This window comes from Phodopus roborovskii, unplaced genomic scaffold (assembly GCF_943737965.1).
Source record: "Phodopus roborovskii unplaced genomic scaffold, PHOROB, whole genome shotgun sequence".
NCBI classification, from domain to species: Eukaryota; Metazoa; Chordata; class Mammalia; order Rodentia; family Cricetidae; genus Phodopus; species Phodopus roborovskii.
In genome coordinates, this window is record NW_026126517.1 from 45,485,615 (window position 1) to 45,500,780 (window position 15,166).

General features: G+C 43.3%; 1 protein-coding gene across 5 annotated transcripts in view; it reads left to right on the top strand.

Annotated features, from left to right (window-relative positions):
• Nucleotides 1–15,166, top strand: part of Rora (RAR related orphan receptor A) — a 701,488-nt gene that overhangs the window by 663,090 nt on the left and 23,232 nt on the right. For all 5 annotated transcript variants that reach the window (XM_051197864.1, XM_051197863.1, XM_051197866.1 and 2 more), the window contains one exon: nt 9,411–9,496. In XM_051197864.1, the coding sequence (XP_051053821.1) occupies nt 9,411–9,496 (86 nt within the window). The remainder of the gene's footprint in view (nt 1–9,410; nt 9,497–15,166) is intronic.

Sequence of the window (15,166 nt, forward strand, 5' to 3'; positions counted from 1 at the left end):
TTATATGTGGCCATTATTTAAGAAGCTTCCAACAAGGAACACCAGGATTATAAAGTGGATCTAGCTTGCTGTCCACACAGGCAGGTGGAATGAGGCAGGAGCTCTAAAAATGGAAGGCTTTCTCTTGAGCTTGGGTGTGAGAACAATACTGTAATTGTAAAAGGTAAGATTGGATCACGAAGTGCAGTAAAAGTAATTCTGATGGGTCTGGTTGGGCAGAAACCAGATGAGATTTCTAGATGGAGTTTGGTCTTTAGAGGTACTCTTCTCTGCGTTGTGAAGAATCAGAGTCTGAATGAGGACGGCAGGCGACTGACCCCTTGCCCTTAGCTGGAAGGAAGACTTAACCTAAATGTGGTGTGACTGTTCTTACTGGAGAAGGGGGAAGAACTTGGTATGTAGAATAAGGTTGATCTCAGAAAAAGATTAGATGCAGCTTTGGATAGGTGACATTTTCATCTAATACCATATGAGGGACACCTGTTTAAAAATAAGCTAGCTGGAATCTCCCTTGAGCAGAGTCTAACCAATAAATGAAATGGATTATTTTTCCTGATGATATGAAATAACATTTAACCAACACCAGGAGATTTCCAGGTGTTTTCTATATGTTCTTCATCCTGGAGACCTAGAAAATATTTAAGAATTATACACTATGGAAATATGTGTGTATACACATACATTTGATTCTAGGATCTTCTAGTTCGTTAGAAAGTCTTCAAGAAAGCTTCGTTCCAACTGGGAGCTCTGACAGAATGTTTAGTGACCTTTTCCTTAGTCTCTAATTTCAGTTAACACCACACACAGATTCATAGCTACAGATGCACCCTGTGGTTGAAATGGATAAGATTTGGGGAAACAAGAAAGAAGTGTTTGTATTTGGTGTGATCTTAGTGACACTGTCTGGAGTGTGAGGGCAGGGACTACTCAGCATTTGGCCCAGTTCATGAGCAGAATGACATCTTAAGAAGCATTTTCTTATTGCTGGTCAAGTCGTGTTGCTCAGGGTTTAGTTGGTAACTAGGGAGTTACCAAAAGAGGTTAAGGAGTCAATTACTTTAGATTTAGACACTTTGTGTATGACTATGTAGTTCAAGAATTCTAGAGTGACTCAGGTCTGAAAAATCAAAGCCTTCTCGTACTCCCCTCCATGGCAAATGTGATTCCTTTCTCATTGGATAGAAGGTCCCCATCTAGGGATGAGCAGGCTCATCTGGATTTGGCTTTTAGCAAAGACACAGATGCATCAGGGGATGGGAAAGCTTAATCAGGTTGGGATGGAAACATTACAAGGGATTAACGATCTGTCCCCATTGTCAGAACTACCTGCATCTTTACAGAAAACCACATGAGAAGTTGGGCCTGGCTTCCTTATTCTTTAGAGACTTCCTGCATACTCAACTAGCTCAGCTTTCTCCGAATTCATTCTAGGACATTCTGACCTACTGTTTTAACTTTTCTCCACCTAAACTTCACACAAAATAATCCAAGTTCCAAATTGTCCACTTGTGCTCAATTTTAATTATACTTCGTAATCTTTGTTGTTTGAGGCAGAGTATGTCTTTGTCTATCTGCCTGCTTGCCTGCCTGTCTGTCAGTGACTCTGTGTATTTAACTGGTATTTACAATTATCTCTTTAAAAGTTATTTTTAAAAAGCTGCTAAGCTCCAAGGGAAACCTCAGTCAGTGTGAATGTTTTAAGAAGTGACTTCATGGACTGAGGATATAGGCCTATCACAGAGTGCTTACCTGGCATGCACCACAGGCCCTGTGTTTGCTCTCCAGCACCACATACAAACACACCACCTTCACAATAGATAAAATTTAGGTCTTCAAGGCCAAGGGCACAGGAAAATATAGGTCTTTGCTTCTTTGTAGCTAATGGGGGTGGGTCATTTAAGTCAATTAAAAAAAAAAAAAAACCTTAATACCTTGGGATATCTGAGGATCACATGAAAATGTAGTGTGTTTACCAAGTGGGTGTCATGGCATCAGTGTTCCCAAATGACTGGTCAAGCCCTGTTTAAATAGTGTGGCTTTGTCACTTTCTGTGAGTTTTTCCATCTGAAGGGGCCTTTCTCTTTCAGGTGGAGGCTATCATAGCAATGCCCAGACCCATCAGTCCTCAAGAAATGAAGGGCTTAAAACTCAACGTATGTCTGGCTCATAGGTGCAAATTATAGCAGCGTGTACTTTGATTCCTTGTGGTAGACCTGTTGTGGGCAGTGAGGGCATGGCGTCCCAGTTCTTGCCAACAGTGATATGCCAAGCTTCCCAAAGCTTCCTGTTTATATAGGTTTTTTTCATCTTCAAAGAGGGTTAAAGGCATTCATTTACCACCACTGCCTGGGAGGTAAGATTAGTCCCTTTTTATAGGTGGAGGAAGTAAAGGTGTAAGTGACTTACCTGGGGGCCACCCAGGGAGTCAGGTGTTGAGGACAGGTTGGCAGGGGCTTGGCTGGATGGCTCTGCGGCTCTTTCTCCCTGCTACCATTTGTTCTTGAGAGCTGCAGCCCACTAGTGACAAATCCATGGTGTCTAATAAAGCAGAACTGGAAAGAGATGCTGTGTGTATTACTAGTGTGTCTGTCTCTCTGTCTGCCTGCATGCCAGGTATCATTTATGTGTCTGTCTGTCTGCCTGCATGCATGCATGTATATGAAGCTCCAGGATATTTAAGAATGAAGGAGATTTCATGTGACCCTCCCGAGGCTTTCCTTCCTCATCTGTAGAATGGGAATGCCAACAGTTGCCTCCTTCAGGGATGCTGTGCACATAGAAGTCAAAATAAGATAATGAGGTCAAAAACTTTCAAAAGCCGCACAGAGCTCTGTAACTCTCAGTTGTCATTACTGCTGCCAGAAAATGACAATGGGGCTGCTTATGGAATGGGGTTTGAGGGGGTAGAACTTTCCTAATTAGGGGTCTAATTGTTTTGGTGATGTGTGGCAATGATTTCAGTACTGTCATGAAAGAATCCAAAATCAAGGGAAGAAAAGCCTATCTTCTTGGGGGGAAGCTAGCATTCGAAGCAGCATATATTTAGTAGACACAATGGCAAAACAAGTTGATTATGAGTTTTCTGGGAGTGCAGCTGGACTGTGGCACATGCAGGGGGCCAGGGAACAGAGCCACACTGTATTCCAAGCCACAGGTCCAGGGTGACAGGCTGCTCTCCTCCCACCATAGAGATAAAAGGAGACTGTTCAGAACTTCAAGGATGGGTCAGTCCTCCCAAGGCAGGAGGGACAAAATAGTCACCACTGGGCTCCTGACCTAGCTCTGTGTTACGCTCATGCCAAGCTCTTTGGAAGTTGTAACGCTGTGGATGAGGGCGCCACCTGAAGAGATGGTTTGAACAATAAAATGAGCTCATCTGAGCAGACCAATCAGAGAAGAGGTCTCCTCAGCAGGACTCGGGTCCAGCTGGAACATGGACCTCTCCTTTCTCAGCTGGACTTCCCTAGGCAGGGTGCAACCTGCACAGACTATTTTGGAGGTCCTGAAACCAGAGGGAGCAAGATTGCAGAAACCTGAAGTTTCCAAAGGCATCCCAGGCACAAGGTGAAGCCTCAGAGGGTATGGGCCAGCCAACCTTGACACACAGACCCAGCTGCTGTGTACCACCATGTGGGAGGCTGCAGGAGCCTTTAATACCCCAGCAGTTTTAAACTGGGGATAAAATAAAGTGACTAATCCACAAAGGACTCAGCCATTTGACTGAAAATAAAATCAAACGCCTTAGGATTTTTCTTTTTAATCTTTATTAGTTTTTCTGCTTACAAAAGTAATACATGCTGGTTGTAAAAAAAATTCAAATATTAGAGAAATATGTAACAGAGAAAGGAAAATGTCCTGCCCATGCTCAGCCTTCCAGGAAGAAAAACCACCTCAACAGATTTGTACAAATGAGAGTTCATTTTCCAAGTGGATCTTTGCCATTTTTTTTTATAAGCAAAATTGATTGACATCCACATTTGTGACAGATATAGTATCATAGCTCTACCCATGGTCTGGCCCCTGGCCATTTTTCAGGCAAGCCAGAAGTCACCCCAAATACATATAGTCCAATTCAAGACAGGATGGGTGCTGAGGGGATGACTTGGTCCTCAGGAGAATGAGAACTTGAGTTCAGTCACCAGGACCCAGGTTAAAAAAACAAAAAAAAAAAAACTAGGTGTAGCAGGGAGATGGAGACAGGCATGCCTGGGTCCAAGGTCTAGCCATATTGGTAAGTTCCATGTTCATTAAAAACCCTGATCTCAAAAAAAGTAGAGAGCCATGGGGAAAGACACCCAGCATCACCCTGTAGCTGTCACGTGCACACACATGCACCTGTATCCACAAACACAGAAGTACCATGTGCAAATGAGCTACAATGGAAAATGATTGGCATGAGCCAGTTCTATATGTTGTGCTCAGTTTTTTTCTATGAAGCAACAGAAAAACCACAAACACCCCACTACTGTTTGTGACATACACTGTTGCTGCAGCTAAGCGCTGGTGTGTGGGAGGCTGCACGAACTGCCTTCCACCATCCTTAGAAAATAAGCGGCTTTTCTCTATCCCCACTTCGCAAAGAGCTTAGACGCCAGAGGAAAGAATTTCATTCCACTGTAAGGCAGGATTCCTTATCAACAACAGTAACAACCAGCTATCAAATGTGAAGTCTAAGAACCAAGCGGCATGTGCCTGAAGAGGAAGGATACCTGTATAAAATGACCACGTGGAAACATCTCAGAAAGGCTGCCTTTTACACACTATACCAGTAACTAGGAAGCAGAGATCAGAGGGGTTAACTAATTTGCCTAGGCTTAAGAATTGATAAATCTGAGGTAAGTCACTGGAAGGTCAAACATTTTATCTGGAATTCTGCAAAATGGAGAAGGTAGTCCAAAATGTGAGTGGTAATTTTCAGCTACATGTTAGACAGATAATTCCCAGGAAGTGCTACTGGCATGGGTTCCCATAGCATGTAGGCTTATCCAAATTACTGGAAGATGTCACCTGGTCCTCCATTAATGATTGTGTACCCAGTACAAGCTCATTGATTGTTGTTCAGACTGTTTAGCTTGGCAGGGCACTATGATGAGAAATTGTTTTATTACTTTGTGTGTGTATAGGCACAAATGTTGCATGACACACATCTGGTGGTCAGAGGACAACTTGCAGGAATCGGTTCTTACCTTCCGCGTGGGTCCTAGGGGCCAGACTTAAATCATCAGATTTAGTGTCACGGGCTTTTTTTTTTTTTTTTTTTTTTTTTAATACCTCTGAGCCACCTTGCAGGCCCCTGTGTCAGGCTGTTAAGCAGTCTTTTCACCCATAGGGGGAACTGATGATTGCCTCTCCTGTAAATGAGAAATAAAAAGCAATATGTATCTATATCTGTGTGTGTGTTATCATGCTAAGTGACCACCCAGCTCAAGAATCACGTGATCAGTTGGCATGCTGGCATTCTTAGGCTTTCTGTTGTCACTTGTCAGCTCTAGAAATTGGCCTCTGCAAGCGTGGAGATCCTGCCTGAATTTCTTAAAGTGCACAAGAGCAAATTATTCAGGCAAAGGGGCTGAGGAAAATAGTATGAGCAAATGAGAAGTTTTCATAGCAAGATTGCCCAATGGGAGGCTAATCTGGGACCATACAGCACATCTGCCTTCCGGTGATCTACTGCTCAATGAATACCGGCTGGGAGAAACGCATGTGCTCCAGTTTAGTCTGTGTACTTGTGATTTTCATTCATGGTGGTGTCTGACAGAGATCATGCTTTGGAATGCCAGCCAAGTTCATGTGTAGTAAGATACATCATTTGTGTGCAGAGAGTGTGTGCAGGGAAGACAGTGCTTTCCTGGTTGAGAACGGAAAGGCTACAGGGTTGCCAGGCAAAGGGATTCTTACCTTTCCTATTGAAGTGAAAACCTAAATTGGTGTGACAAAGCCACCAACCTTTGAAATATCTGGGAGGCATTGACTATGATTTTCTTCTCTCTGATTCATTTGAGTCTGTCAATTCGGTGTAAGTAGGGCTGGGGCTTCTGCATGCTGAGGGGATTGAATGGGGAGATGAGTAAGTGCCTTGCTCTCAGTTGCAAATGTTTGCTGTAGGAATGTCAACATGTGTGATCGGATGACATTCAGAGGGCTTGCAGTGCATTTTTGTCACAGCTAGCACAGCAGTTTAATCTGACCAAACAGATGAGCTGAACCTTGCTCTGAAGAGACCCTATCAGCCCCCATCTGTGAAGTTCCTGGAGACACTTATTCTGATTCTTTAAGCCTACATTGCCCACAGGGGCTAAGCACATCATGGTGGAACAGAGGTGTAGGGGAATGGCCCATCGTAGACAGACAAGTGAGTCTATGTGAGCCCATTCATTCTTAGCTTTGTGGCCTCTGTTAAATTTGTGCAGTCAGTTTGGGTTTAGATAGCCTTGAGATCTGAAGGACCTGAACTTATGCAAGACTGAAGAAGACCAAGGGTACCAAAGCCTGACTCAGGCCCCCAGCCCTAACCCAGCAATACTAGCTGCCTGAGTCTGCACTACCATTAGTTGCTGCCCTTCCCCAGCCAGGCCATGGTGTTAAGGCAGGGATGATACTTCTAGCTCCTCCCCCTATCATGAGCATACAATCAGACCCCCCTGTATATAATTTAAAGCATTACTGGAGCCCTTTATAAGCATTTTTATACTGTCTGATCCCACTTTCCACTTTAATTCCTGGCCAGAGCACAGCAGCAGTGGTCACATCCCTACTTGATTCAGGTAGTGTTACTTAGTTTCCCTAGATAGCCTGCCCAGGGCCTTCAGAATCTTACATAGAACTGATAGGCATATCACCCATCTTTAAGACAGACTGAAGATGACTTTGTTGTTTTGCATCTGTGTGGGTGCACATGTGTGCACATGTATGTGAGGGTCAGAGGTTCATGTCATGTGTCTTTCTCAGCCACTCTCCATCTTATTCCTCTATTGAGACATACCCTTCCATACCCAACACTCATCAATTCAGCCGGTCTGGACAGCCAGCTTGCTCTGGAGGCTCGCCTGTCTCTGCCTCCCAAGCACTGGAATTGCAGGCTGGCTGCTGTGTCTATCAGGCTTTTAGGAGGGTGCTAGAGATCTGTTCCAGTCCTCTACTTGCAAGGCAGATGGTCTACCCATTGAACTTCTATGCTCTGAAAATGGTTCTCAAAAGACCCAGGTTGAAGATGAGTGATGTTACTCAGTCTGCCTCAAGTGCTTCTGATGCTGACACACACTGAGCTGGGGCATGGGGGTTGTTAAAGAGGTCTACTTGTGTCATTTCAGTGATAGTTTGAAGTGGCGCAGGGGCAGAAGGCAGCTCCTGGTTGGCTATCTGTATTTCACAGATAAATTCTGTTTAATAGGTAGACTGAGTAGGGTCACCTGATTAATTATTCTCTTTCTCACAGGTCAGGGTGTAGACAGCCAGTTCTCATTATAGGCTAGTTCATGCATGTGGGAAAACCCAGGTTAGAATTGTGGGCCGATAGCACATTTTAGATGCCTTTCTGTTCGCCACATGTCTGCAAAGCATTGAGCATAACCCTACTGGTGCTGCAGACTGCCTTTCCCATGACTTTACTGCAGATATTAAGAAGAAAGCTCAATAAGGGGCCTTAGCTATATGCCTCAAGGAAGTCAAGCAAGACAAGCCTGGAAATGGGACTTTTATTAACACAACTCTAAACATCCTAAGTTGCAGTAGGCCTCCAGATGATTTTGGACAACCTCTAAATTTGGTCAGGAGAGATACCTCAGTGGTTAAGAGTGCTTACTGCTCTTCCAAAAGGACCTGAGTTTGGTTCCTGGACTGTGGTGATTCCACCTGTGATAATAGCTACCAGGAACCCGATGCCCTCTGTAGGCACTGCTGTCACATGCACAAACCTGCACACGTACACAACTAAATCTTGAGTGGACAAGCATGTGGTGCAATGCTAAAAATGCTAAAAAAAAAAAAAAAAAAAAATACATAGGGAAAGGGCCTTCCTTCTAGAATAGCTGAAGTCACCCACAACACTTGTATTCATCTTCTTGGAAGAGGGTTAGAAGACTGCATAGTTTATAATGAGTTTTTATCCAGGAACTTCGTGTATTTGAATATGGCATTGCATCAAGTTCAAAGTTACAGAAAATATCCCTGGATGTGATATTTCATGTGTGTGTGTGTTTATGGCATATGCCCTTCAGCAGAGTCGTTGGATGCGACCATTACTTTGTGGGAGGCACAAAGCTACCTAGACAAATACCTGCATAAAATGAGGTTGACTAGGACACTCACTATTCTGTGTGCATATATAACTTGTAGATAACATGTTATGGTGATAACCAGTGGCGAAAACTGTGCAATGTAAATGTAACACAATGGAGCATTCTAGATAAATGGGGCCATCACCATCATTGAAGATCAGCCTTGAACTCTGTGATTCCATACATAAGTCCTATTAAAGAGATGAGTTAAATGTGGCATTTTTATTTATTTATTTATTTATTTTTGCCCATGTATTTAGACTATTCTGCATATTTTTGTTCTTAACTATGCTTCTTCTGACTCTACTGGAAATACAGTGTGTTTATTTAGAGATGAATAGATGCCTAGCCAGGACTTAGAAGTCCGATGTCATATCTTAATCATTTGGTTTTCCAGAGGCAAGCAGCTTTAAATAATCAATTGTATAAAAATACACGCAATGCTGCACCAAAAAATAAAAATCAATTTCCATCATAAAAAAAATTCAGAAGCAATTTCTCCTGTTTGGCAAAATTCATCATTATTAAATTCAGACAGGATATTAACTTTATGGCTGAAAGGTTTGGCTTACAAAGATGAACTAATTTTAAACACATGGCAACTACATTAATTCTTTTAAAGGATGAGTAAGGAGCCCTTCCTATCATATGTAACTTATTAATATTTTGAATTGAATCATTTTCCTAAGTAGACCTGACTTTTTAGGGGTGTATTTTTCTCTACCAGTCAAGAGCCACATGCTCAGCCAAGACAGATTTACAACCTTTTAAAAATAATGATGGAAAATGAGATGGGGTGGGAGGGGACACATTTTAGTATCTGCTTTGCTCTGAGGTCCAAACTGCGAACTCTCCAGTTCTGGAAGCCTTTGAAATGCTGATTCCAGTCTTCTTGTGGGCTCTTAAACACCTTCTCAAATGACCCATTTTAATAACCCGAAAGCTATTATATAACGAGCAGCCATAATTTAGTCCAGGGCTCTAGGGGGACCCTCACAGTTCAGCAATGAATAGTTAATGCAGGATAATGTTTAGCAGGTTATTAGTTTTCACTATACAAATGCTGATCGGGGAGTGCTTTTATAAGGTGTTTAAAAGAAAATGTAATTAACTGGTTGCATGCTTCTGTTGCAGCTCAAATTGAAATTATTCCATGCAAGATCTGTGGAGACAAATCGTCAGGAATCCATTATGGTGTCATTACGTGTGAAGGCTGCAAGGTAAGCTGTTTTAATTGTTGTTGTTGTTTCTATTTATGTTACAGGGCATCTTTGCCATTTCTATTTTTCACTTCCAGTCTGCCAAAAAATTCAACTCCTTGAGATTCTGAGTGATGATGACAGGGCACGGTCAGTAATGTGATGTTCAATTATAATTACTGCAGTTACAAATGCTTTACTCCTTCCTTCCTTCCTTCAATGTGGGACCAGAATCCATTGCACTGATGAGACACCTCTAGGGCTTATAGCATTCCATATGCAGGGATGAGGACCTGAATTCAAATCCCTGGTGCCTGTGTGAGAAATCCAGGAGTGGCCACTGATGCCTATTTCCCCAGCTTTCTGGGGCAGAGATCTCAGAAGCTTACTGGCCAACTAGCCTCGCTGCAACAGTGATGTCAAGATTCAGTGTGAGACCCTGTCTCAAGAGAACAAGGCAGGGAACTGCAGATAAGGACACTGACATCCTATTCTGGCCTCCATTGGTGCAAGTTCATGCTCCTCCCACCCCCATACACACACACACACACACACACACACACACACACACATACACACACACACACAGACCTCCTTTTACTTAGTCTTAGCGGATGTATGAAAAGGTAATTTCAGAAAAGTTTCACATTGGTGTGACTATGTCTTTCTGTTGGTATCCAGATGTTAGTACACCTGGCCAGATTATAGAACTGAGCTCTACTCCTGGTACCACTTGCCCACCTTGTTTGGGACACATCTCAGCCTTTTAATGACCTGCCCTTCTTGCCTGGGGACTATTCCAAGAATAAGAGACACTTTTAAATACAAGCCCATAGTACAGAAAAGAGTCATTTGAATAAATAGCATCTTCATTATTGCTACTGTAACCATTTGTATGATGAGAACTTGGGGCCAGGGACACAGAACAGGCTTACTATGAGAATGGAAGATAGAGATGCTTAGTCATTCCATGACCACGCCCAACTTATGCAAATTTCCATTGATTAAGATTTAAATTCTTCTGCTTGTATGAGAAGTTCTGAGACATGGTTAAAATTATAGCACAAAGTGAGTAAGAGAAATGTTATTTAATGCAAATATCCTAGGAGGCAGCTACAGCCAGACAGACTCAAATTAGCTCTGAGGCTTTTAAAGATTGGGGTGGGGGGGAATCTGTGAATTTGGTTTACATTCCTTTAGTGAAAACAAGAATTATTGTGCATAATATAGAAAATCATCCGTAGACATACTAATGGCTGAGGGGGAGATTAGCCTCATAATTTTTAAAAGTCTTCCTCTCACTGCTAATCATAACATTGTTTGCCAATATACATATATGCAAATACAGCATCTAGACTGCAGGTTAGTGAGGCTGGATTTTTTTTTTTTTAGTTATTACATGTATTTGTTTGGGGCAGGAAGGTGGTATGCGGGTGTTATGGCATGCATATGGGGGGTGGGTCAGCAGACAACTCGAAGAAGTCAGTTCTCTCTCTGCCATGTGGGTTCATGAAATCAGGTCATCGATGTTGGTGGCAAGTCCCTTTACCCGCTAAACCACCTCACTTGTCCAAAGCTTGGGACTTTTGCCTATCACCAAATCCTTTGTAGTTTAAAAGGTCAACCACCTTGTAGAAGTGGGGAACTTGTTACTTGAGGGGAATTTTGAATTATTCATCTGTGTGGTAAAGGCCTCACGGTACAGGATTTATTTAAAAAACAACAACAACAAAAAAACCCTATACCCTTTTCTTTTTTAATCTGACCTCTCTGAAATAAATTCTCTCAAAAATGAAATAATTGTAACTGGAGAGAAGCTTTAGTGTGTAATGTTGCTTGCTTTTCGAGTAGGAGGACCTAGCTTCTATGTTTAAAAATAATCAAAAGGCTGTTGGTGGCTGTGTGTTCTGTGACCCAGGCGCTGGTGAAGCAGATACTGAGAGCTCACTGGCCAGCCACCCTAACAGAAAGCATGAGCTTCAAGTTCAGTGAGAGTCTTTGTCTCAGGCAATCAGAGAACAGAGGAAGACCCCCAATGTCCTCTGCATGTCCCCTGCTACCCACACTGGAAAAGAAAGTTGACATTCTAACCTAGCTATGCAAATGACCTGTCTGCGACTGCTGCCTCAACTTCAGCTCTGAGTCCCCAGAGCTGTGTGCTTTTGGTAGGAGTACTAGGGCCTCTCTCATCCCTACAGCATCTCTCACCCATCAGTGTTTGCTCTGTTGTGGTCTTCAGCAAATCTGACTTTTGCGTATGGCCCAGGCATTTTACCACCTAGGTTCTTTCATTCTGCCCAAGAAACTCAACACTTCCTCTGTCTGTCAGCTGTGCCCCTGTGTTCTATGTGTTAAACTGACTGACATACAACATTTGGAAATATAAAATCCAGGGTGACTTCTGTGCTATGCCTTAGCAATCTGGAAGGCTCACTAATACCAGGCTATTCAGGAAACCCTGAATTGCCAGAGTACCAGTGCATTTACACATGCATACGATACATTTTAAGGCCCAGTGTTTATTCTGGAGAAAATAAATACAAGCAGTAAGGCTAATAGCAGTTAAGATCCTATTATTTGGAATCCCTTCCAAATCCTGTCCATGTGACACCTCTGTTCTGTAATGGCTTTCAGCTGTTGGTTCTGTTCCTTGCTCAGGTGACTTCCCACAACGAAGGCCACTAAACCACTGAAGTGTGATTTATTCGGTGTCAGACCATACACTTTTGAGAGAGATGGTATCCATTCTGTATTGTAGTTTCTGACTATAACAATTTTATCCCTGGTTACAGGGAAGTCAAGAGACTTGTGCCATTGTCATCAGTTATCAAATCTTAAGCAGGTGGAGGTGATCCCACCATGACTATTTTCTTTCTGGCAATATAATTAGACATAGAAGGGAAAACCACATTACATATCAAATAGTTATGTAATGGGGGTGGTGTTTTATATGCATACATATAAATCGTAAAATAGATCTTTATGTCATACTGTATTTACCATGTGTTATTCATTTATCTGAGATTTATTCATTAATGACTTATAGCTAGGATGGTGTCCCATGTGAAACTTCCTCTTCCAGCCAATATCAGGGAAATTTACAGTCATCATCTCATAAACACATTCTCACAAAATAACTTTAGGAAGGTTTTTTAATAAATGTAGAGTATATAACAGACATTTTTCTCCCCTTTTCGCCCCTCTGAGGAAATTTTCAAAGTACGTGGAGCTTTGTATGTGCTTGGCTGGCAAGAAACTTGACGAATGTTCCCTTTAGGCCCAAATAGCTCTTCATGAATTCTATTTGTTACTCTGTTGTAAAGAGTCCCTATGACCTGGGAGCTGGTTCTGTCTAGTTTTCAACATTAATGTTTTTTCATACTCAATATTTTGTATTTCTAATGCTTTAAAACGTGTAGTCCTGGATCAGAGCTCAGCCTTTTAAAATGAAAATTAGATTTGGGGAAGGAAACTGTTACTTCAGCCATCAACGTTTTCCATTCTGCCATGTATTGGTAATGAGGTGGATGGAATACTTCTGGTTGAGTATCCAGCACCACAAAAACAAGAGACCTGGGTAAGCTTCAGGTCAGAGCTCATTGGTACACACAGTTTCATAAGGAGGTGGGCCATTATCTATGGAAGCAAGTTTCCATGGGAAGGGGACCTGTACACCAGCTAACTGGGGCATATGAGGCTGTCTAAAGAACCTGAACTTCAAACCAGGAGGTGGTAGAGAACACCTTTAATCCCAGCACACACTCGGAAGGCAGAGGCAGGTGGATCTCTGAGTTAAAGGCCAGCCTGGTCTATGGAGACACTTTCTTTGCGGCCTCTTCTCCATGACTGTCACTGACAGTTAACATCTTTCCTCCATTACCCAGCTTCTCCCCACACTCATCCTCGCCTTTCTGAACATTTCCAAAAGAAAGTTTCCAGGATAAATCAAATTGGGACATAAGGCATTTTTTTTACATAGAGGAGTCGACTCTTTCCAGCCCCAGAAATGTATCAAAGGGCAGACATAGAACCCCCTTGTAAAGTCTCCTGGATTTCCAATTCTTCATTGAATTCCAAAACGCAATGCTTTGGGCAGGCGTAGGAACACTCACGATAACTCAGAGTCATGAATAAATCTTGGTTGTCAAAAAGCAAATGTGTAGCCATTCCAAAGAGTCTGCCATTAGAATTCCGCAAGGCAGCTGTCAGCTGTTTTCTTGTAATTAAACAGCCAATGAGCAGCTAATTAAGACATATGTGTACACAGAAGGGGAAGTGGGTATGTTAATGAACTGTAGGAATCAATTCATTACGTGAAAATTGTCAAAAGACCAAACATCAGATCAGTATTGCAGCCTGTGCTTCATAGAGAAGAGCCCCAAGTAGGAGGGGACACCCCACCCCAAGAGCATGACTCCTGAGTACCTCAGTGTCTGGCCAGCCCTCATGCTTGGGCAAAGCCATTAATAACCCTTGTATTTCAAAGATTTTTATGAGGTAGATATAGCAAAATAGCTTCCGCAGCTATGTAGAGACGAAGCATTTGAGGCCCTGTATCTTCCTTGATTTGATTGTTATCAGTAACTTTCACTACAGATCTGAAAAGCAGGCAGGGGCCTTGTATTTTTTCAGTCTTCTCTCCATATTTCTGTGACCTGGGTCTTCATCAGTGAAGTGCTTGCTATTTGATTCCTAGTAACACATGCCTGTACTCCTAGGAGAGACAGATGGGAGAGGCCAGCCTAACCTAACTGGTGACCCCTGGGGCCCAATGACAAACCCTTGCCTTGAAGGGAGGGAGAGGAGAGGAGAAAGACAGCTCTTGAAGATGATACCCAAGGTTGACCTTTGGCACACCCAAATCTGGCACCTCCTGTCATCTGTTTGCTGTAATGTCTTGAACATGTAGCAAAAATCTCTCTGAACTTTAAATGTGTCGTCCCAAAAACAGATATGCAAATTGCCACTTTACATACAGTTAACGAAGTGTCCTACACAGCACCTAGAAGCATGTTCAGAATGTTACTGGGGCCCACCCTCCCCACAAATTCAACAAGCATCTGAGTCAGCTATTTTGAACAAAGAAGGCGGTTGAGACAGAAGTAACACAACTAACACAACTAGAGGGATAAAGTCAGAGTAGGAATGTGCCTGGGACAGGCTGGCTCAGAGAAGGTCCCAGAGAAAGTTGGGGGGGGGGGTTCGATTGTGAGTTTCCAGGCTATGGCAGGGACAGAGGCCATTTGGAGAACTAGAACATAGTAGTTTAGCTTAGTCTATGTGTGTCTTTGGGAAGAGGATTGAGTCTGGTGGGAAATGCCTAGACGGAGGACCATTACCTAGTTATGAGGGTGAAGCACTGGGGGAGAGGCAGGGAGGACTCTTGCACTGGGGGAGGAGGGATTAAGAGGCAGGGAGGACTCCAGCACTGGGGGGCTGAGAGGCAGGGAGGACTCCTGCACTGGGGGAGGGGGGCTGAGAGGCAGGGAGGACTCCTGCACTGGGGGAGGGGAGATGAGGCAGGGAGGACTTTAGCACTGGGGGAGGAGGGCTGAGAGGCAAGGAGGACTCCAGCACTGGGGGCGGTGAGAGGCAGGGAGGACTCCTGCACTGGGGGAGGGGAGCTGAGAGGCAGGGAGGACTCCTGCACTGGGGGAGTGAGAGGCAGGGAGGACTCCTGCACTGGGGGGA